The sequence below is a fragment of the Malaya genurostris genome, chromosome 2 (assembly GCF_030247185.1).
Source record: "Malaya genurostris strain Urasoe2022 chromosome 2, Malgen_1.1, whole genome shotgun sequence".
NCBI lineage: Eukaryota > Metazoa > Arthropoda > Insecta > Diptera > Culicidae > Malaya > Malaya genurostris.
This window is the reverse complement of record NC_080571.1, coordinates 101,043,311-101,067,371: the sequence shown is the minus strand read 5'-3', so window position 1 is coordinate 101,067,371 and position 24,061 is coordinate 101,043,311. Positions and strand designations below refer to the sequence as shown.

Genomic DNA, 24,061 nt, shown 5'->3' with positions numbered 1-24,061 from the left:
TTTAATACTCATATCGAAATTTTTAAAATACTTAGTTATTTGTAGTTATCTCATGCTACTGAAATTTTTACCATAAGTTGCTGAAAACATTTTCCATGGTATGGGGAAATGAACATGTTGCTGCCTTTAATACAAAAAGAAATTCCACGTTTAAGTTCTACCCATTTTGGTAAAGAGAAAATATTGAAAAGGCGCCACATTATAAAGTAAAACGCAGCTAATTTCTCTTACGTTTTGAATGCATCCGGATCGATTATTGCTTCCGATTCCCGATCAGATGGGAATAACAGAATTATACCAACTGGAATTTATTTCAGAAATATTTTGTAACAAATTTTGAAATATTTCTGGCTGGTAAGCTGTTAAAATAACAAAAATCATAACAAAAAAGACTAGCGGGAAAAAAATCGTAACAGATTTTGAAACGTTTATATCACAATTATTGTTGAATTTGATATAACTACAGAAGACCGAAAACAGGAATTTATAACAATAGATGTAATAAATTAGATAGCAAATTTTACACAGAAAAACTATATCACAGCTAACTTTTAGCATCGTTTCAATCCAAAATTGTTGAATGAGTTTTTTATTATATGAATAATTTATTTAATGATCTGGTTTCTTCTTTTAGTTTTTTGAAATTCTGATCATTATAGTTCGATATAAAGCAACGGAAGAACTCATTTTTTTTTCGAATAATGCACGTTGTCATGAGTCTTGCAAATGAAAATAAAACATCATAACTGATTCTGTTATTATATTTTTATCATAAGTTTTAACTTTCAACTGTTTGAATTTGTTAAATATCTCAAAATAACCCAAATTGTTATACATATCAACTGTTTATTATTTTTTATTTAAAAGATATTTTTTATTAAGGCCTACTTGCGTACAAGCTTTACGTGGCCGATTGAGCCGATTTTTTAAATAAATTTATTTTTGAGTTGGATCTCGTTGTCACCCTTTTTCTAGGGGGAGAGGAGCTTCCATTTCCCTCCTGCGAGGATTGAGGGGCACTTCGTTCGTGGTCCGTCTCGTCATCCATTGCTGCATCGGTGGTATTGTTGTCGATTTCCGTCTTCCTTTCGTTGATAGTTGCTGTAGATGCACCTTGTTGTACATTGGTTGCAATTGCTGGTTGGTTGGAGAGTAAGTTGTTAACTGCAGCCGGTGTACTTTGTTCTATAGAGGATACTGATGGTTTCGTTGAAGGCGATGCTTCATTGTTGTCGGCGGCTGTCACAGGTGTACTGGGGTTGCTTGGAGTTTGTGTGAAGGAAGCACCATTGTCCTTTGGTGTAGTTGTCTCCTTGTCCAGTTTATCACATGGCTTACCGTAGTGAACAGCTTTTTGGCAATATTGACATGTGGCCATCTGATTGTCATAGGTAACAAGTGATTTGCACGGAATTCTAGTATTTTGACCGAAAATCACATAAGAAGGTATAGGCCTCTACAAGTGTATGCGTAACAAACGTACGCCATTTAGAATACCGGGGAAAAAGTTCTTCCACTTTTCTTTTTCGAGAGAGAGAATCTTATCGTATTGGAACATAGTTTTGCGAATTAAGAATCGGTGACGCTTGAGTGAAGATCATACACACGCACTTCTATAGCACTATCTTCCATATATACTGGAATGTTGTACTTGATATTTTCATGCTCCACATAGTGCACATTGTTATTGTCTTTTGCGAATTGAATTGCATCCAACTCTTTATAAAACTGGATGTAAACAACATTATTCGTCTTATTGCATTGAAGTAAATGCACACGTTTAATGTCAAGATGCATTTGTTCCTTAAGCAAACCTTCAAGTTCTCGTATCGAATGTCGAATTTAGCACTGCCTGAAGTCAACAACAATTGTATTCTTTCGTGTCGGCGGTAGCTTTTGTTCGTTTGGTTCACTCATTTCGAGGTCGTTCCTATTGTTCACTACACAATACTGTATTTGTTTTCTTCTGTCCCGAACGTAAGCGGTTTTGTTTTATCGACTGACTTGGATGAGATGTAAAACCGAACTGACATATCAACTGTTGATATACTTGTGTTATGATTTAGTTATGTGCATCTAATCGGGCTCGGCTTTTTTGATATCCCACTTTCGACGGTTTTCGATGTCAAAATCAACATTCTTGCAGCGTTAAAAACACCCGTTATGCGCTCTTTCTCTCGAATAGCACCTACCCCTAGAGACATCTAGTGTAAAACTGCTGAAGCGAAGTAGTAAGTCTAATATTTTCTTGGGACAGTTTTGGACATGCGTAATGAAATATTGATATTTTTTTTAAACATATTTTATTATAATTTAATTGTCAATTTACGCATACAGAATTAATACATTCGTCTAATGAATTCGATGTTGAAAATTACTGAAAAGTGAAGAATGCAATTGCATTTAATAGGTATTCAGAACAATACCATTTATATTAAATACTGATTCTTCCAGTAAATTAATTTGAACTGATTACTACGAAATTGGTTGGTTTAAGCATTCTGGGGAAATGGAAGTATAGTTTAGACTCATAAAATGAAATAAGCGATAAAGATTTCTGTAACGACGGACACTTATTCTATAGTAACAGTTTTAGGTCTAAATACGATATTCAAATGTGAATATATCTGGGCTGGATTATTTGTAAATTTCTTTCGTACTGGAACATCTCAGAATAAAAGTAATATTTTTACACTGGAAATTCGTGTTTTAGCTATACATCTGGTTTGTGGCAGCTACAAATCATTTGTTGTGCCAGAAATAGCTTCAAAAATACATGGAACCAGAAAGAGCATCGAAATGGTCAGAGGAGTTAAATCGCTATCAGTTTATTTCTGAAAAGTAGACGGCCAATTCCGTTCTCTAAATGCTAGTACAGCTATCGCGACAATAGCGACGGATGAGTAGCTCTCCTAGCGAGCTCCCCACGCTCGGCGAACCAAATGAGCCCCTTTCTCGGCAATCATGATGACCGGAGCATTGGTGTTCCCGGAGGTCACCTTTGGCATTATCGAAGCATCCACTACTCGTAGGTTTCGTACCCCGTGCACTCGCAGCTCGTGATCGACAACGGCCATTGGATCGCGCAGTGGTCCCATTTTGCACGAACCAGCCTGATGGTTCTCCGCTCCGGTGTTCTGCCTAATGGCACACTCCCAGTATTCCTAGGAAAATAAGAAGTATGTTACTAGTGCAAATGATTTTAAATGAAATGTAACCTAACACCCTACCTGGGATCCAAACTCAGCATACATGCACTCCTTCACCGGTGTCATGTCGAGCTGCATTCCGTAGGCCTGCAGAGCTTCAGTTTCGGATAAACGAATAGCAAATTTGATTCCCTCAACCAGAACCTTCACGTCGTGATCTTCCTGCAGATAGTTTACCACTATCTTCGGATGATCCAAAGGATCGGTCGAGTTTAGTTCGATGTAACCTCGGCTTCTCGGGTGCAAAACCGCCGGAAATACCTGAATTGAGCGCGAATTGTTGTTGAGTAGTTCACCGACCTGACCGGTTTTGGCACAATCGGCCAGGAATCCTCCGAAGTAAAACTGTAGATCTGGGTCATCAGGCCGTTCACTGTACTTGGTACTGATTTTCGCGGTGACTGCCGAAACTCCCGTTCCTGCCATCAAACCGTCCCGGAATAGTAAATATTCCATAGCGGTGGCCCAATTTAACGGTGCCGTGTTGGTGTCGTTGATAAAGAAATTGATGAAATATGCAACATGATTGTGAAGGTTTTGACCTACACCCGGTAAATCGTGAATGGGTCGAACACCGACTTTCTCCAGGTGAGCTTTCGGTCCGATTCCACTAAGCATTAGAATTTGCGGCGAGTTCACTGTGCCTCCGCATACGATGACTTCCTTTTTCACCAGAATTTTCCTCATGTGACCGTCTTCATCGATGATTTCGACTCCGTGAGCCGTTTTGGACGTTGGATGCACCAACACTTTTGTGACAGTTGTGTTCAAAAGAATGTGCAAATTTTGTCGGTCCACAGCTGGGCGTAAGAAAGCTCGGGCAGAACTGTGCCGAATTCCATTTTTGCTCGTAGTTTGAGCAATCATGAATCCAGTTGTGTTGGCTCCATTAAGATCATGCACCGAGTAACCCAATTCCTCGCCACCTCTGAGCACAGCATATGAAAATGGAGGACTGTAGGGGAATTTGGAAACTGGTAGTAGACCTCCCGTTGTATGGAACTTGTTATCGACTTCGCCTATCTGTTGGTTGTCCTCCGACTTAAGGAAATATGGAAGAACGTCCTTCCATTTCCAGCCCGGATTTCCCATCGCTTCCCAATCATCGTAGTCCACCGGGTTACCACGAATATACATCATTCCATTCATTACGGACGTTCCACCCAAAACCTTCCCTCTAGGCCAGTAGCACCGCTGCTCCGGGGATCCAAGGCAAGCATACTCCTCCGGTTCGGTGTTGAACCTCCAATCGATTTCGCTGCCGATGTAGTTGAGGAACATGGAAGGAATCTGGGCCCCCGTCGGTTCGTCTGGACCTGGGAAAGAAAGCAGAAAGAAAGTGGCAATGATTGACGATGAAGTGATTGGGAAGTTAATTACACCGGTAATTAGTCTCTTGCCGGGGGGTGTCTGAACAGATTGACACTAGGCAGTACATCCAAGCCGAAAATGTTGATAGACTTGCCTGTTTTTGTATTGACCTAGTTTCATTATTTCGGAAGATGGCTTTTGCCGGTGCAAAGTGGGCGGATTAGATTTCGTGAACAAATATTGATTGGAAGAATTAGGCGGGCCACTTTCGGGAAGTCATAGTTGATTGGATAAAGTTATTAGTAAAGGGATCAACTGTTTTCATGATAAGATTGTTTAAATACATAAGGCGATTTGTCAGCATTTTTGATAGAAAGGCTTTGATTGTATGACGTTAGAACGTTTAATGAGGCCATGTTTCTAATAAGATGCCTGGGCTCATGAGTTTATGTTACAATTTGGTTGACAAAACTTGATTTTTACTTGTTAGTGAAAAATTTAGTATATTCAAGCTACGGCGTGAAAAGATTCTTAGTGTCAGTAGGATCGTTGCATTAGTCATGCAATTGCCTTGTGCATCAATTGAGAAGTTCATTGTATTAGGAGGCCTAGTTCCGCATTGGAACGTCGAACCTCGATTTTGCTTTGCTAGATGTACAAATAAGTTCGCTCCGTTTGGTAGAAGAGGGCTTCGGAGGAATTACCACATGCAATACGTCATGTAGTTAGTTCTGTCATTTACTTACATAATAGACATAAAAGTGATAAAAGTTCTTGATTTTATATCAGGATCATATGTTTTTATTAAAAATATTATGTTCAGTGCCAAACGAGGGTAATTTGCGGGATTTTTTAATTGCATAGTTTAATTTAAAAAAATATGTTATAGTTTTATTATATATATGAAATATGAAATCATGAATTCTTCGTTTCTGAAAATTTTTTGAAAGTATTTTAACTTAGTCGTCAGAAGATGAGGTTTTAAAGTGCTCAAGAAATAACATTTGGCTAAATTAACAATGTCGATTAATTGCTTTCGCTTTTTGCGTTAGTAGCGAAAAAAGTTAGTTCGCGTGCAATAGCCCTTCGGTAATCGTAGAATCAACGAAAATTTCTTCAAAAAGTTATAACTAAATTTGAACTGTTATCATAAACACATAGAGTGAATCATACGTCAATTCAAGTTGATCAATTCGCATGATTGTGTGCGTATGTGTGTATGTAACGTTTTTTTCCACTAACTTTTCTCGGAGATGGCTAAACCGATTTTCACAAACTTAGATTCAAATGAAAGGTCTTGTGGTCCCATACAAAATTCCTGAATATTATTTGGATCCGACTTCCGGTTCCGGAATGTACAAAAAATTGTGAAAACAAGTGCACAAACTTTTCTCAGAGATGGCTGAACCGAATTTCATAAACTTTCAAAATTCAAGTGAAAGGTGTTGAGGTCCCATAAAAAATTCCTGAATATTATTTGGATTTGATTTCCGGTTCGGGAGTTATGGGGTGAAATGTGCAAAAAAAGAAAATATGTGTTCTAACTTTTCTCATAGATGGCGCGACCGATTTTCACAAATTTAGGTTCAAATGAAAGGTCCTGTAGTCCCATACGTAATTCCTGAATTTATGCGGATCCGACTTCCGGATCCGGAAATATAGGGTGAAGTGGGTTAAAAAATGTATACCATCACTAAAAATGGGGAAAAACCTTAAAAAAAAATCTAAAACGACCTAAAATCTTTTCCAATTGATAGTTTTTATCAGTAGATGGTCAAACAAACTGATTTCGGATATTATTTTAAGAATCGAAGAAAATTATTTAGAAGAATACTACAGTATTTTATATGACAGTATGATTAATATGAGAAAGGCATCATTACACTACTAGGTGGATTAAAACAGGTTTTTTATGTATAATTAATTTTATCCCGGCTATACATTCTTTTATTCTTCCGGTCGCACTAAAAATAAAATAGCTAAAAATTTTATCAACAGCAGCACTGTCTTTTACCAATATCACACACTAGTAGCAGACATTCGTAACCGTTTCGTTTTCTTTAGAGCGTTTACAAAATAGAACAAAGCACGCATCGTTTGTTTTGTGTTTTTTACTTCCACCGTACCAGCACGTACATAATGTAATTTTATATGGCGATTTGAAAACTTTGACACTCATCGCCCTGTAACTGCGGAACCGGAGATCGGATCCGGATGAAATTGCACAGAAGCTTTAAAGATAATATGAGCTTTAATTCAAATCAAGATTTGTGAAAATCGGTTCTATCATCGCAGAGAAATCAAAGAAAATTCTATTTTTGGAGTTTTTCTTCATCACTTTCGGTGCTTCCGGAACAGTAGTGCCGAATTAAGTTGTTATGCCCACAAAATAACAAGCTCTGCAAACTAGAATAATTTATCAGATAGTTTTATGAGATTTGTGGCTGTTTTTGACCATCGTTCGTTAAAAAATACTTATGAAATTGGTAATTTTTTACTTATCACGCTTTAGTTCCGGGAGTCAGATTCGAATGAAATGTTTACAAGTTTGCAGGAAATTATAAGACCTTTCGTCGAGCTGAGTCGAATGGTATATGATATTTAGCCCTCCGGGCCTTGGTTAGAAAGTCGGTTTTCACAGTGATTGCATAGCCTTTCTATATGAGAAAGGCAAAAAAAAAACAAGTACAAAATTCAGAAATTAATGCTATAAATTTCAGAATTTTAATAATCTGAACAAATTGAAACACTGAAGCCTATGAGGCCGAAATCTAAGCCCTATGACTTAGTTTAACCCTTGACTCAAAGTAAATTTTATATGAAACGTTTTCTATATGACAGATAAATGTTGCAGCGTTATTGATTCGCTTCGATTGAAAATTAAAAAAAATTACAGGTACTTAAATTGAACTAAACGACTGTCTAAAAAAGTCAAAACATGAAACTTACTCGTTTTAGAAACATTCTTGTGCTGATGTGCGCTTGACTAATTTGAATTTCTGTTACGTTTCGGCTTCGGATCATCAAAATGTAACAGAAATTCAATAATTTATCCTTCAAATTCAAATTTATCCTGTGGGCATACAGATATGGTTCCGATTTACAAAACGATGTTCCGAAATTAGAGATGACTTCTTTTTATTGGCATCCTAATATACATTCTTATACATTACACTAGTCTTTCCATGAACATATACACGAAATTTCAAGCACATATCGAATCTCAAATCTTACTGCGAGTCCATAGTTAAGTTCATTCCGAGCACCGCACACGAACAAAAACAGTACGTACATTGCACAGTGGTCCGAAACGGGAAATTAGCGTGACAAAAATATTAAATATTAGTTTTTTGTAGTTGGTGTCTTCCAAAAGTTGTTTGTAATCAAATGGCGCTTCTTTGATGAAAAATGTTACTAGGGTGGTATTTATTTAGATGGAAATCTGAAATCTAACTTTATTAATTCAACTCAAAAATGATTTTGTTGTACAATTGCAGGAAATTTTATTTTAAGCAACTTTGCTGAAAAAATCACCTCTCTAGCTTTACATTTGATCGAGTTACATCAATTTTCCCGAATTAAAGTAGGGTGGCTCCTGAAAATTCACTTTTTTTGTTCTAACTTTTTTGTGAAACGTTGTACGGAAAAGTTGTCTTTAGAAGAGTTGTTGTACTAATCATTGCGCACAATTTTGTTCAACCAAGCATATTCATATGAGCTACCAGTAAAAAGTTATGATTATTTTTTTTTAACAAAAGCTAGTCTTGAAGCTTGACTAGTTAGATGCCAGATCGATAAAAATGTATCCTATGCGGTTCCTGAAAGGTCATAATATAAGTAAAAATTTAATATTGTGAAGACGGTACGACCACTTTGTTGTAATTTATTGAAAGATGGCTTTTTGGTCAAGACCAAAAACCCATCTTTCAATAAAGTAAAAATTTAAGAGAAAATTGGAAGAGTGTTATTTTTTTAACTTATTTAAATCAGTTTTAAAAATACCTTCAAAAAACTCAAAAACATTGCATAACTCTTAAACGCCTTAACGTATCAACATACTTCCTTCGACAGAATAATAGTATCAAATTAGTTCTACAAGTGTTCCACACATTGTCCATTCGAGAAATGAGACACACAAAAACTACAGCTGAAAATAGATTTTTTGTTAGTCAAAGCACTTCCTGAAACTCAAGAAAATGATTAGTTAGTTGAAACGAGTAGAATGTATTTATTCGAACCAAAACTCATTGTGCGTCGTTTTCCGGTTTTTACAGTGGATGTGGATAAAAATATTTGCATTTTACTAACTTGCTTGTTGAACAATTCAAGTAGTTACTTTGGTAATAAATAATTAAAATTGTCCTGCAATCTATTTTCGGCTGCAGTTTTTGTGTGTCTCATTTCTCGGATGAGCAATGTATGGAACACTTGTAGAACTAATTTGATACTATTATTCTGCTGAAGGTAGTATGTTGATACGTTAAGGCGTTTAAGAGTTATGCAATGTTTTTGAGTTTTTTGAAGGTATTTTTAAAACTAATTTAAATAAGTTAGAAAAATAACACCCTCCCAATTTTCTCTTAAATTTTTACTTATATTATGATCTTTCAGGAACCGCATAGAATACATTTTTATCGATCTGGCATCTAATGAATATTGATATTTGAAGCTTGACTAGTTTTTGATGAAAAAATAATCATAACTTTTTACTGTTAGCTCATATGAAAAAGTTAAGTTGAACCAAATTGTGCGCAATGATTAGTATAACAACTCTTCTGAAAATAACTTTTCCGTAGAACGTTTCATAAAAAAAGTTAGAACAAAAAAAAGTGAATTTTCAGGAGCCACCCTACTTTTACTCGGAAAAATTGATGTAACTCGATCAAATTAAATGCTAGAGAGTGCTTTTTTCAGCAAAGTTGCTTAAAATAGAATTTCCTACAACTTTATCGTACAACAAAATCATTTTTGAGTTCAATTAAAAAAGTTAGAATTCAGATTTCCATCTAAATGAGGACCACTCTAGTAACATTTTTCATCAAAAGAAGAGCCATTAGATTACAAACAACTTTTGTGAAGACACCAACTACAAATAACTAATATTTAATAGTGAATTTTTTTTTGTCACGCTAATTTCCCGTTTCGGACCATAGTGCATTGGGTCGAGTATCCGTGCACGGGGTAAGTCGATGCCTTTCACGCCGACCTGCGTTCGATTCTCAACCCCGCAAATTGAGTAAGAAAACTTTTCTGGCCCGAAGAGACGAATGACCACAATGTTGAAACCTCTAAAATCGAAAAAAAAATTGAGCCATATTTAGAAGCCTTTTTCCTATTTTTTGCATTATCAGATTAATTGACGAGTTGCAATTATACTAAAACCTCAATTTACGCGACCTTAATTTACGCGAATTTAATTTACGCTACTTGTTTTACGCGTTTTATTTTAAATAACGCGATTTTTGATGTGGAACACATCTTTATTTTTTATATAGGGGTGCAAATTAGAAACTCATGGAAAAATACACGTAGAAATGTGGTCAGGTTTTAAACACTCACAGCTCAGTATATTTTGTATCAATTATTAATATTATTTCATTATTTGATTTTTAATATTCCTACGATTCGATTTGAATGTATCAAGCCACGTATTTTCAATTATAAATGATTGAAATTTTGATTAGTAGCGAGTAGTGTAATATTTTGTCTGCTAAAAATCTCCGGCATATCGGATTTCCCTGCCATATACGACGGTTTTGAAGAAGTAAGCGATACATCAAAGGGAAAGCATCGCTCTGATTGGTCAATCGATGCAAACGCGAAGCTGTTGGAAGCACGCGAATCTATAAATAGAAGCGAAATTATAGCTAACGTTTCGGTCCTATGCGTAGCATGCTAGAGGTAGATTTGAAGCTTTAATTGGTATGCTCTGAGCTTGTGTCATGCAAGCTAGGATGAAATTCCATGTAATGTCGTTTCGACTGAGAAATTGGCACCTACCCCAGGGTAAATTTTGAGTGCTTAAGATTAAGAAAAAGTTTATCATTTCAACCCAAAATCGCAGAATGGTAGAGAAACTTAACACTATAAAAATAACTTCTTGCATACAAAACATGAACACAAGCTTGACGAAGAGAAGTTTTAATATCGAAATTGTATCGCAGGTATGTACAAAGATATAATTGCATACATTTGGGATTCTGGTGTAATTTCGTCGGCTATAAAACAAATAATGTTCGGTGTTGGTTCCTAATCAAGATCAATCTAAGCAGGCTCTCGTGCAATTGCGGATTCAAAAGTGTGACGATTGATTGATCTGTTTGATTGTAGATCATTAGAAATTTTTGTTGCTTTGTTCCACATCAATGGCTCGAACAACCCCATGGGGCTGATCCTTGTAGTTTTTATTTTATATTCGCGATAATCGCGTAGAAAAGGTTTTTTTCATAATGCAAAAAATCTCAATTTATATACATATACAAAACAATCTAACATGCTTCAGGGAATTGGATATTGTGTAATGTACATTAAAGAATTGTTTAGATTCAAAGAATTTAAATAAGATCTAGGGGATACTAGAGTTATCTGGAAAGTAAATATTGTATATAATCACTTTTATATGACTATTGAGAGCGGTATGTACTCGTAGTACTATTCACAGAAAACTGACATACTGTGATAAGATCTGTAGAGAACTTGTACATCCTCGGAAAAGGACTTAAGGTCTACCAACATAACCGATCCATCCAAAAACTACCTGAAGTTGAGGCCCTAAGATCTACCAGTGTAACAAATTGCATTAACGAACTTATCGTGCTCGGTCCATATGATGTGATACCACATGCGATCAATAGGACAATTGTGATTGCTCTAAGCCATCCAAAAACTACCTGGAGTTGTAGCTCTACGACTATGAACAGCATTGAAAAAGTATACATCTACTGTTGAATGTTCGTGTAGATATCAAGACCTGTTTTCACTGTAGTTTTTGGACGACTGAGAATATTCCGGTAGAAAGTCAAAATACATAAATAAGCAGTATGTAGCTCTACGATTATGAGCAGCATTGAAAAACTACACACAGACTACTGAATGCTTGAATAGATCTTAAGACCTATTTTCACCCAAGTTTTTGGACGACTGGAAACCAACCAGGAACAGCTATAAATAGACAAGTGTATCTCTAAAAGTGAAACGTAAACAAAAAAGGCATTAGCCGTTGTAGTTATCGCTGTGACACAGTGTACTCCCTAAGGACAATACTCCAAGTAGTTCTTGGATATTGGAACATCTCTTAAGTATTTCCATAGTCTCAGATCATACTCAGAGGGACCTCAGCTGCTAAAGCATCGGACAAAGTAAGATTGTTCATGTTATTTATACTAAAATCAAATGAAATTTTAAAAACTATTTTTTACGCGAAAAATTTGAAATAACGCGATGTTTTATTTAATTTACGCGAAATTTAATTTAGCCACCCCCGGCTCTTCGCGTAAATTGAGGGTCCAGTGTACATACACACTTAACCCTGTATTTTCGGAACCGGAGGTCGGGTCCGAACAAAATTCTATGCCTTCTGAGTGGTTTGTTACACCTTTCATTTGTATCCAAGTTTATTAAAATCGTCATGTGCAATTGAAAAATCATTCGGCTAGTAAAAAGTTTTTTGCTCGATTTTTCAGTGTCATGTATAAAAAAACACGCTCTTGAAAAGGAAATTCTTTTACTTTTCGGCCTGTGATTTCGGCACCAGAAGTCGCATCCGGATGAAATTTTTATATGGTTCTATGGGATTGTAAGACCTTTCATTTGAACCTAATCTAATGAAAATGTTTTGAGCGTTCTTTGAAAAAATCGTGTGCGTAACGAAAATGTGCACTAGACACCGGAAACCGGATCAGGATGAAATTTATTAGCAGGCTATGAGCCTGTATTTAAAGTACGAGTTTTAATTTGGCTCGATTTTGCTATGCCTTAACTCGCTCCCGGTACAAGTTTATGGCCATTAGCTTCATTTATTCTGTATGTGGCAACAGTTGATCATCGATGAAAAAGCAAGCAAGTATTATGAATGCTTTAGTTTCAGGATGTGATAACTTTAATTTATTCAATATTGAAAAAAAAATAAAACCATGATTTATCACAACTTCAGTTTCTCAAAATGTCTATCTACGGAACCTGACAGTGGATCGTGATTTTCGTCCGTGATGCAGCCGTAGGGTTGCCACATATACTTCTGTGCAACAACAAAAAAAAAAACGCTACCAGAAACAAAACAAAATAGCGGAAAATGCTTGTGATTCAAAGTTATGCTGAGGGAAAAGTTGTTAGATACGGGTCGTGCTGATGTTGACGCCATTGAGAGATGGTGGATGATATGGAAATCCGACGGAGGCATGATAATCACTAACTAACAAAAACTCGAATCGTCTGTGATTGCGATCTTGAAACGCACCTCGCATCTATCAAAGCATGCTTTCATGACGGGTGGGCGTGGGAGCCGTCGCTGGTCGAGGGTGAGTGTGTAAGAATGTATGATGGGAAGGAAACACCGTCAATGCTGAGCTATGCTTCAATTGAATACCGTGCTCGCTACGCCACACACTGAACTAATCGGCGTTGCTTGATGGGCTAATCTGTAACGAGATTTCCATCCGTGCGCTGAGAGGAAGCTAGCCGGTCGAGAGGTTTGTACTGGGAGGAAGACTTACTTGCAAGCCTGCGGTGTCTTTCGATTGCATGTGAGGACGTTGTGTAATTGATGATTCCGTAATCCATTTGTCTAATCGGTTTGAGAATTCACTTCAGTTTCATGTAAGATTTAATTTGATCGGATAGTGTTAAAATTGTCGTGTCATATCAGTTATCTGTATGTTGTGTTTTACTTGAACTGAGATAGTTGATAGTTTGATTGTAATACAAGTATTTCACAAAGTGTACAACTAGGAACCGAAAGATTTACATAACAATGCGAGATTAGTATTAGGTTTTGTCGGACAATCTGCTACTTTATGAGTTTCATTCACGGAAACTATCTTCATTTGTCATTTAATTCCTATCTATGAAGGAGCTTGAATGTGATGATCACACCATCAGTCGATTCCACAGGATTTCTTCTTTTTACTGTCCCTCAATACGATCGATGACTTATGATTTCGGCCGAGCAATGTATCACTAAAAATGTGAACATAAATCATCCAGTTTGAGTTGGAAACATTCTATATTCGTAATTTTTTTCTGTGATTAGCAAATACGTTATTAAAACCGATGAAAAAACTACTCTGTGAGAACCGACTATCGATTACGAAAACAGAATCGGTACTAGAACAACATCGCTGCCGTAAACGTAATCGATTTTCAGCAGCATAACGTCATTATTATCGATCATGCAATACACACTTTTTTTTCACTATCAGCTACACCCCCTCGTGAAAAGCTACAATCGATGGCCATCTTCAGAGGGCAGCTGCTAACAGTGCGGGCGGCCGGCCCCGATCCAACTACGAAATGTCTGCCAAAGACAAGAGAGCGCGAAGCAATCTCAGCACTATTATCTGCAAATACTTCGATTATCGCCGGTATTGGCAACGTTAGTTAGTCGTTCCAAGCCGTCATACCGGCGGCTGGGTACCATTGCACAAACCACTTCACCGATCATTGATCACTGCGGTGCGGTGCAGTCTCAGTTCTACAGGGTCTCAGTTCATCGTTCGCCGCATGACCATCCAAACCAGAGGCCATCGCGTGGTGCTGATCGGATCGAGGGGGAGAACGTACAAAGGTACCTATCGCGAGAAAAAAAAACACGATCCAAATGCATCTCGGTGAGTCTATCCGAACTGTGGCCGGATCCTAGAGCAGAATGGGCTAAAAACAGTTGGTGGACTGCTGCTACAAAAGAAGAAAAACGATACCGGAGAAGCGCATTTGCATAATGTTATAATTGCTTTCGAATTTTGCAAAAGCCATTGAAATGCTTTGACTCCGCAAAACAATTGAGCTTTAAAGTAGAACAAGCCATGCTCGGTTGTTAGTTAGTTAACTCGGTTCGTGCAGTTCACTCTCGGATAATTAAGAGACCTCTTTGGGAAGCACCGTCTGCGAAGCTAAATTCCAACAGTCTGGATGCAGTGAAGAGAGTAAGACATCTCAAGAACTTGATACCATCTTTAATCTGAATTTGATCACAGGGTCATGTGTTCTGTCATATTAGACTTTTATTATGATATGTTTCAATACTCTATGTGATGCTGTAGCCTGTTGTGAAGATCACATAAATGATGAATGCCCTTTCCATAAAATCCGTACAACCAAAACCACTCTCACGATGCATATACTTAATCGTAATCCATCTTTAGGATGACCTCGCATCATAACGCAAGATACTGATCGTTAGCATTTTCGCAGTATGTGGGATACTAGACAATGTTGGAGATTGTAAAGGGAACACAGTAACTATGGTGACAAGATGTGATTGCAAAGTTTTCTGGTGTGTTAATACATGCAGATTTTCTACCTGGGTTAACTTTTACCAGACCCTGTCAGCTTGGAGCGATCTTAATCTTCAGTTCAGCAACGCCATCGCACGGCGTCTCATTCAACATGTCATGTCAATCGTATGGGTGCGCAGTGCTGCTATTTTGGCGCGTACGAATTTGACATTTCTCTTTTCTTTGACTTATATGTACGTGATTCGATGCGGACTCGTCTGAGGGCGCCATGGTCGCAAAAAAGGATGTTGCCAAAGATTTGTTCGGGAAATGTGAGAGCTGGATATTTTGTTAATATGATGTCTTTGCTTTTACGCAATGCGATCATGAATAGTTAATAAGAATGTAGGAATTTCAATTTTAATGATTTTTGAGGGTCTCAAGAATTGTGGTAATCCTTTCGTCGATGACCTTTCGAATATCTATGTGTGATCTTAGTATTTTGGATTTCGAAATGTTGCGTGCTTTGTCAAATCTTCTTCGCTTATTTTGCATAGTGAAATTAGGGTTCTACTAGGAAATTGATAGTGCCTAACACGTTGGTCAATAAGTTCACGGTCTGACAGACAGATGACGTCACTTATAAAAAATCCCTCTAACACGAAACCGTATTAGGAATAAAAATCTTAATTTATTGTTAAAAGTCGTTTATCGATGCTTTATCCGACTAGAAATTCCTACACGGGATTGTTTACCTGGTGAACATAAAACAAATCCGTATTAAAAATGTTTGTATCACCCTAAAAATCTTATTTATTGTTATTAACCGTTTATCGGTACTTTTGTCATGACTGTTACACTTAAGCCAACAACATGATTTTTACTACACACTGTTGGAAATATAAACAGGAATTTATTATTAAATTTTCAACAGTGTGAAATAACCATAAATAACTCAAAAACTATGTGGGGTTATAGAAACTTCAAACACTCAGGTCGTGCTCTCTTTCACCTTCGGATGGCGTGGCTAGCAGCAAAGACATCATATTCACAAGATATCCAGCTCTCACATTTCCCGAACAAATCATTGGCAACAACATTTTTTGCGAACATGGCGCCCTCAGGCGAGTTCGCATCGTATCTCGTACACAGATGTAGGGGAGAGAAATGTCAAATTCGTGCGCGCCAAAATAGCAGCACTGCACACCCATACAATTGACATGATATGTTGAATGTGACACCGTGCGATGGCGTTGCTGTACTGAAGATTGATTTCGCTCCAAGCTGACAGGGTCTGCTAGCAGTCAACCAGCAGTAGCAGAGAGCTGAATTTTTGGTTAAATTCTAGAACTGAACTCAGAACCTGAATTTTTTTTCACCTAAATTTTGAACTTATTTTGAATTTAGTTTCATACTTCCAGATTTCAAGTTCAGAATTTAAAACTATGACTGACTGCTTTGTTAACTATTTTTTGAAACTGAATTTAGTTCCTTATTTCGGGATTCGAATCTAGAAATTTGGTTTAGGATTTCATCCTTAGAATTCATGAAAAATATTCAGGATATGAATTTTAGATCTGAATTCCGACCCAAAATATTAGATGTGAACTCCAAACCTGAATTTTAGAACTGAAGTCAAAAACCTGAAGTTTAATTCTTCAATTCATTTTCAGAATTTAATTCCTAAATTCAGGTTCAGTATTCATTTCCAGAATTCAGAATCTACGTGCTGGAACTAAACTTGGAACATGGCTTCTGTAGCTAGATGTTGAAACCAAATTCTGTTCCTTTATTGAGATTTGCAATTCGAGATTAGAATTCAGTTCTAAAACGCTATTCGAAAAATTCTGAAAATGACTTCAGTTCCATACTTTTAGAACTAAATTTATTGCTTGATATTTTTATCTAGATTTCGAACCTAAAATTTGCAGCTGAATTTGGAGCGTAGCCCAGGATTCAATTTTAGTTCTTGAATTTTAGTTCTAGTGTAGATAAATAAAGGATGGCAAAAAAGACTTGTCAGTTATAAACATTGGACCAATTTCGCGAAGCGGTTTTTAGAACCACTAAAATATTAACAAAGCATTATGAAACATTTTCCACTTCTGAGTATCTAAATCTACAAAAAAAAACTGTATTTCTTCCGTGTTATTTAATTGTATGTTAGAGTATGTTTGCCATCAATTAGTCGTACTGTAGTATAAATGCATTGTTAAAATTCTGGAAGCGAGGCAATGAAAGTTGCAAAATTCACCTAATCTTATACGAATAATTATCTTTATTCGGAAGTGAGAAAGAAACGTGTCAGTTTTATTCGTATTCACGTCCTCCAGTTATGTCTGTGACATTACCCACCCACCTTTTTTCGATTAAAAATTCCCACACGGATTGTTCTCAATCGATTTCAAAATTTCCGGCTATTTTTTGGCACTGCTTACGAAAATTGCTTGATTTAGGTCACATATTGTTGTTGTCTAATCAATTCTGAATAAAACTTCGTTTAAAAATAATTAAAGGTCAATCCGCACTGCGCCGATCCAACTGGTTCGATCTCCTTTTTTTCTCCTTGGACTTTGGCTGAGCTGCAGTTTTCGCCGATTCGTAGGGTAAGGGCTCCCTATGTCATCTCATTTGTAAGGACGTCGCCTGAAAACCCCGATTTAGCCACTAAAATCACTATAACTATTTCATATGACTGCTTCATTCGCCTTGCTCCACGTTGAGAATTAATTCACATTTCTTGAAAATATAACTAATATTTTTAATACAGCTAAAAACACTTATGATGTGTTCACTACTCTGCTCCTAATTTCATCTCAATGGATTTTTATCCATCCTATCGTTGATTCTTTATTCATCCTATAAATTATCAATGGCGACAGCAATCAAAACAAAATATTCCACTATTACACTCTCAGGTTCAAAATGTTAGAATTCTTCTTAAAAACGTCATAATGCCAACTATGAGACAACATACGATATTTTTAGAACCAGTTTGAAATCATTTCAACGTTTAAAATTTTTTCGGTCGTTTCCGTTACCTTTCGCTTTAAATTTAAAATTTCACTGTAAAGTTTATTTGGTGAACTTTAAATAAAAACAATAAAGTAATTGTTACTTTATAGGCATTAGCCCTTCTCTAAACAAAGTGCAGAGCCAGAGATGCCATTTATACAGATTTATCTGCATTGTATAGATTTTTGCGTTCGCATACTGATTTAAATCAAAGTACAGATTTTATACAGATTTCCTAAATTTAATACAGATTTGTACAGGTTCATAAAAAGTAATAAGTAAAAAATTAGACTTTTCTCTCTGAGTATATATTAGTATTTGATTGCAGTAATTCTTTAAAAGTTTATTAATCAACGGACAAATCACATGTTAAAGTGAAATACTGACAAACATTTATATTAAATTTTTGAACCAATTTGAATAGATATAGACAGTTGAATATTCTAGTTAGTGGAGCAATGATTTGCGGAGATATAAAGAACTATCTTTTAACATCATTTTATTGGTGAAAACAGATAAAACAGATATAGACTTTCTATGCAAACTAATACATATTTTCTATGAACATATCTGGCATCTCTGTGCACAGCTGATGAAACACACACACTTCACCGCGTTATGTTGACGTATAGCGGAATTAAACCAGTGCTACTAGATTTGCCACAATGGTTATTTTATTAGTATCTAAGCCTAATAATCTAAGTATTTGAAGCCGAAACAGTTTTATTAAAATATTAATACCAATAATATAATCAAACTAATGTCATGGATACCAAAAACATACTTTTTGATGATAATTTGAAGAAGAAAAACAATTTTTGTTTTGTAACACGATGAGATAACTTGGCAACTTTGCGAAACCAAATGAGATGAAAACAATGCGCAATCAAGTGAATTGAGTGAAAAACTTTCATCTCATATTTTTGAAGACTTGTCGGGTAATTTTTGAAGTTTTGAATCGTTAACTAAACAAGTGGCAAGAGAACATTACTAATTATGAAGTCATCCAGTATTCAATAGTAGTGTAATTGTGCGAAATAGAGATCATGTTTTGAGACGAATCGATTAGTAGATATTCAGAAACATGACGAACTGTAAATCTTGAGACGAAAATGTGTCCTAAATTGAAAAGTATGTTTATTTTTAAATCACCGAAGAATTAAAAACCATTTCTTTTAATAGGAAAGTGTGACAATAGCTTTTAAAATCATCTTAGAACATTTCACAGTTTGCTTCAGGTAGGTTGTAAAATATTATTCATGTTCAAAGTAATGAGGCGATGGGATGAGATGGAAATAGGAGCTCAGATGAAATAGGGAGCCGTTACCTTATATGATTCGGAATTCATTCCGAACAGAATAAGTCGGGATTTGAGCAACACAAGCATCAAAGTAGGCACTTTTATTCGTGCACCCGGACTACGAACAAGTAGCAACATCGGTTCGCTGTGATTGAAGCGATTGGAAAACAGTTTAGAGGAAAGACCCAAGTTAGGATGATAGCTAACTACTGCTGGTCACTTAAACGTGAATCCGATAAACCGTTTTATAAAAGGTGGGTGGGTAATGTCAGAGACATAACTGGATGGCGTGAATACGAATAAAATTGGCACGCTTCCTTCACACTTCCGAATATCAGTTAGGAGATCGATTATGTGAATTGTGCAAACATTCCCCTTCTTAATTACTAGAGTTTGAAACGATGCACCTACACTAAAGTATTAGGTACATAAAACATTCTGACTCACAATTAAATATTCTGAAGTAGTTGTTATACACGGGTAAAAATCTATTGCCGGTACCATGATTTTTCATTCATGAAATCATGAACCATGGCTTCTCATGAAATTTCATGGGCAAAATGAAAATATTCATGAAAGATGTGTTATGGTTCATGATATCAATAGTTTTAATCATGGAATCATGATTTATTATTCATGATAGTCATGATTAATGATTTCATGATTTTTAATCATGGTTCCGGGAATAGATTTTTATCCGTGTAGCTCTTTATAATAAAATAATGGTGGTTTTGAAAAGAACCTTTTATAAAGGCCTTCGTGTTGGAGAGTTACGAGTTGAATTTGAATTCTCATGGATGCCGCTGACTTCTGTCATCTATTTCCAAGCTGACCTGTTGTCCGTGGATGCGGTACTGATATGGTCGGCGGAGTGCGTTTACAACCGATTGTAATTTCACTATAATGTAATTTATAATCTATAAAACTGTAATTTTACATTGATTCACTGGGTTGATCAGTGATACGATATGAAAAGTATGAAATATATCTACGGCTGTCTGCATTGATATTTCTAGCATATAAGAGATCAATATATGTACATCCAAGCGTAGTAGCTTGTGAAGGAGCGAATTTCATATCCAACATCATATACTTGTTCATGAAATCAATGATTTTAATTTTATTTAATATTTTGAGGCATATATATTGTAATCTCCCACAACTATCATCAACGTACTTCAACGAGAATATAAAAATGGGTCGAACTTGATTTCCTAATTCGCATAGATCCATGCAATATTAAAAAAACACTTTTTAAACAAATATGGATGTGTTAAGAAATTCTTTCCTTTCGCAACATTTAAATCTGTATTTTTCAGGAGAAATGAAACACAGATAAATCTGTATGTGTTACAACCCTGTTTCGCAAGGCATATTTTCAAACGGCACCCATACTATAATAAAGATGGGTTCTATATCAATACTTTCATTTTCGCATTGCGTGAGAGTATTGCCGTCATAACTGAATGTGTTAGTGACGGCGCAAACTTTTTCAACTTCCATTATGATGAATCTAATACTTTTATTAGGAAATGGAAAAAAATGAATTAATTCTTAATGATGTTGATCTGTGGAACTGAAAAGTGCCTTGAATTGTCACGACCAACAATATCAGCATTTATATGTGAGAAGGCACTTGGCGTGTTTACTGGGTAAACTTGTCTGAATGTTGACTCGGAATTCATTGTGATTTCCAATTCCAAAAAAGATTAAACAATCCGTTTCGGGTGGAATCAGTAGGTGCATTCGGAACTCATAATTAATTTCGATTCAAATTCCATGCAACTGAACTGCCCTCTTTAATACCAAACATTTCCGAAAAGTTTGGTTTAATTTATTTGAGATTATGTAATACAACTGAAAATTTTATTCATAAAATTATGATCATATTTCTAATGCCATGTATCAAAAAGTATGTTGATATGATAGATACCATATGAGATATTCTCGATCAAAAACTTATCACTCTCTCAGAGGGTAAATTTTGAAAAGGCGCCCCATAGTGAAGTTAGTCGTATTCACAACAAAAACAGAAAATCAGACAACCATTTTTAAATAGTATATTTAATCAAGAATGTCAATGTTCCGTCAATCGTAGAAACAAGAATGTCAATCGTAGAAACAATATATTGAATAGTTGGAAATGAAAAAAAATCTTGTCAAGATACAATGAAATGTATTGTAACCTATATATCTAATTGTGAATTTAATCAAGAATGTGAATTCTCCGTTTAAACTCTTAATTGTACTTTCATGGCACTTATTCCCTTCCGTAATACACTATTACTTCTTAACGCTGGATTTTTTGTTTTTGGGAAAAGCGTCGTAACTTTGAAAATGCTTATTATTTTCAAATGATATTTGTCTAGTTTTATTCAGTATTAATTGGACAACAAAAATAAGTGGCAAAAATCAGGAAATTTTAGTTAGCAGTGCCAAAAAATAAGCGATTTCATAAAATTTATGGTTTTACGAGAAAATTTTGTCTTTGTCGTACAAAACAAACAAAGTTCAACTTTTTTCGAAAGTGAATAGCAGTACAAGTTGACCAGCTATACAAAACCAACTTATCGTTACGATGTCTAAATTACATAAATGGAAAGTCGAACTTCTATCGTATGCATCACATTACCCAGATGTGGCCCCCAGTGACTGTGTTCTGTTTTTAGATTAAAAAAATGAAGCTCTTCTGGAAAGAGATTTTCAAACAAATTTCGAGGTCATCGCTGAAACTGAAGCGTTTTTTGGTGAGGCTGGTATAACAGTTTTTATAGAACTTCCACTTCAATGCATGGATGAAAAAATCGAAACTGGGAAAAAAAGGTGTTGTTTTCTTTGTTAGTCCCGGAATTTTTTGACCGGCTTGTTATTAAACCTAACTAAACAGAAGAAGCGCTCGAGCTCTCCTGAATCAGCTCGATTTCTTCTGTCCTGTTTCATCGTGTGTTTTTCATGTAGGTCACGGGTTCGTGTTTCGTTTTGGCGCTAACTTTTTCGCAGATTTTCATTGCGCAATTGCATTCATCAGTCTTTACCCAATTTGTTTTTCTCGTTAGATACTGCAAAGTCAAAGCAAAGCAAAGTCATTGCAAAGTCTTGGCATTACATTCCTTTTGTGAAATTTGGCCTTTCTGTTTCAACAAACTTCGCAGACGATTCATAGCGTACAGAATCATTGCATGGCAAGTACTACGATCCTATTGACACTAAGGATCCTTCCAGGGCGGGGCTCGAACATACGACAACTGGCTTGTAAGGCTTGCACCGTACGCATTGAACCACCAGCTCGGGCTATCGTTAGATACTGATGAAAACCTAAAACAATCGAACCTAAGCCTAACATAATTTTAATCCACCTAGCGGTGTAATAATGCCCTTCTTATATCATTCTACTCATTTATTTATTGTGAGATTAGTCAAAACTCCATTTATTGACTCTTGAATAAAACAAGAGAAACTAACTTACACATTGAAACAGTTTTTTAGGAAAGTGTGTACATTTTGCCAATGACGGTTCAAGAGAAAATCAGGTCCATACACACAGCCGTTTTGCGATCTCGACGAACTAAGGTGAATGGTATATACTGTGTACTAGTGCGATTCCATATTAAATCGAAAGACGATTTATGACTGAAATTTTTATTTTCGATCTGAATTTCATATTGGAAAACCATCAAATGTACAGTTTTTATATTGTTTGAAACACCACGTGTACAATAAGTTCAATTGTAGAATCGTAGAAACAATATATTGAATCGTTGGAAATGAAAAAAATTTTGTCAAGATACAATGAAATGTATTGTAACCCATATATCTAATTGTGAATCAATTGTTCATGCTGTAAAATCAATGGTTTATTTTTTACGGGATGCCCGCTAGCTGAGACCTATGCTTCATGAGGTTAGCATTTGATGAATGGTTCTCATATTGAAGATGCCTATGAAGAAACTAGATTCATAACTTTTAGTTCCGAAGAATATCAATTTAAAGAACATTAATTTTAATGTTTCTAGGATATAAACACAGTGGTAATTCCAATAAAAAACAAATTGATTGTTTTGAAAATAGGCTCAAATGCAAAATTTCGGCTATAAAATGTTTAAAGTATTGTTGAAATGTGATCAAATTTGGTCTTGGAATGCGAACATCATGTTCAAAAATGATTTCTGTAAACCTGCACTGTTAAAACACCGTAAACATTGCCTATATGACTTTACTTCGCGTCTTGTAGCACGCCGTGAAGCAAGGCCTTCTTTCTCGTACAATACTAACGAGAGCGAACCCTTTATTTCATTACATTGCCATGGATTGTTTAGTTCATGTGTTAACTGAGCTCTCAGCACAGGCAATTTACAAGACAAGGGAATTGGTCTGCTCAGTAGCATATACTCTCACGCATCCAGTTTCTCTCTAATATAGGTCTCTCATTCAGCTATGTCAAGCAAAGTGTTCGTTTGAGGATTCACAATACAAGCCCTGATGACATCTCGCAAACTTATTGCTATTAATTCGTTGTTTTATTATTTTGTAAACTTGTAATATTTTTGCTCATATTGGTTTTTTGCTTTTTGACCCATACTTTCAGATCCATCTTCGATGCAATATTATCTGAAAATACTCTTCTCCAAAAAATTAAAAGCTGATGAAATTCCTTACAATGTATATTATACCTCATACGATATAAAAGTACTGTATTAAAGAATTATACCAAGAACAGGAGTGAGATAGTTTCTAATCTTTCATAAAAAATTGATTTTCAATTAACAACATTCGACAAACGTGCGAAAACTAACGAA

General features: G+C 35.8%; 1 protein-coding gene across 1 annotated transcript in view; it reads right to left on the bottom strand.

Moving 5' to 3' along the window:
* Positions 1-2,325: 2,325 nt before the first annotated feature.
* The window catches only part of LOC131428441 (glucose dehydrogenase [FAD, quinone]), a 131,937-nt gene continuing 110,201 nt past the window's right edge, over positions 2,326-24,061 (bottom strand). The window contains exons 4-5 of the mRNA XM_058592395.1: positions 3,231-4,525; positions 2,326-3,164 (exon numbers count right to left, since the gene is read on the bottom strand). Of these exons, the coding sequence (XP_058448378.1) occupies positions 2,913-3,164; positions 3,231-4,525 (1,547 nt within the window). The 3' untranslated portion in view covers positions 2,326-2,912. The remainder of the gene's footprint in view (positions 3,165-3,230; positions 4,526-24,061) is intronic.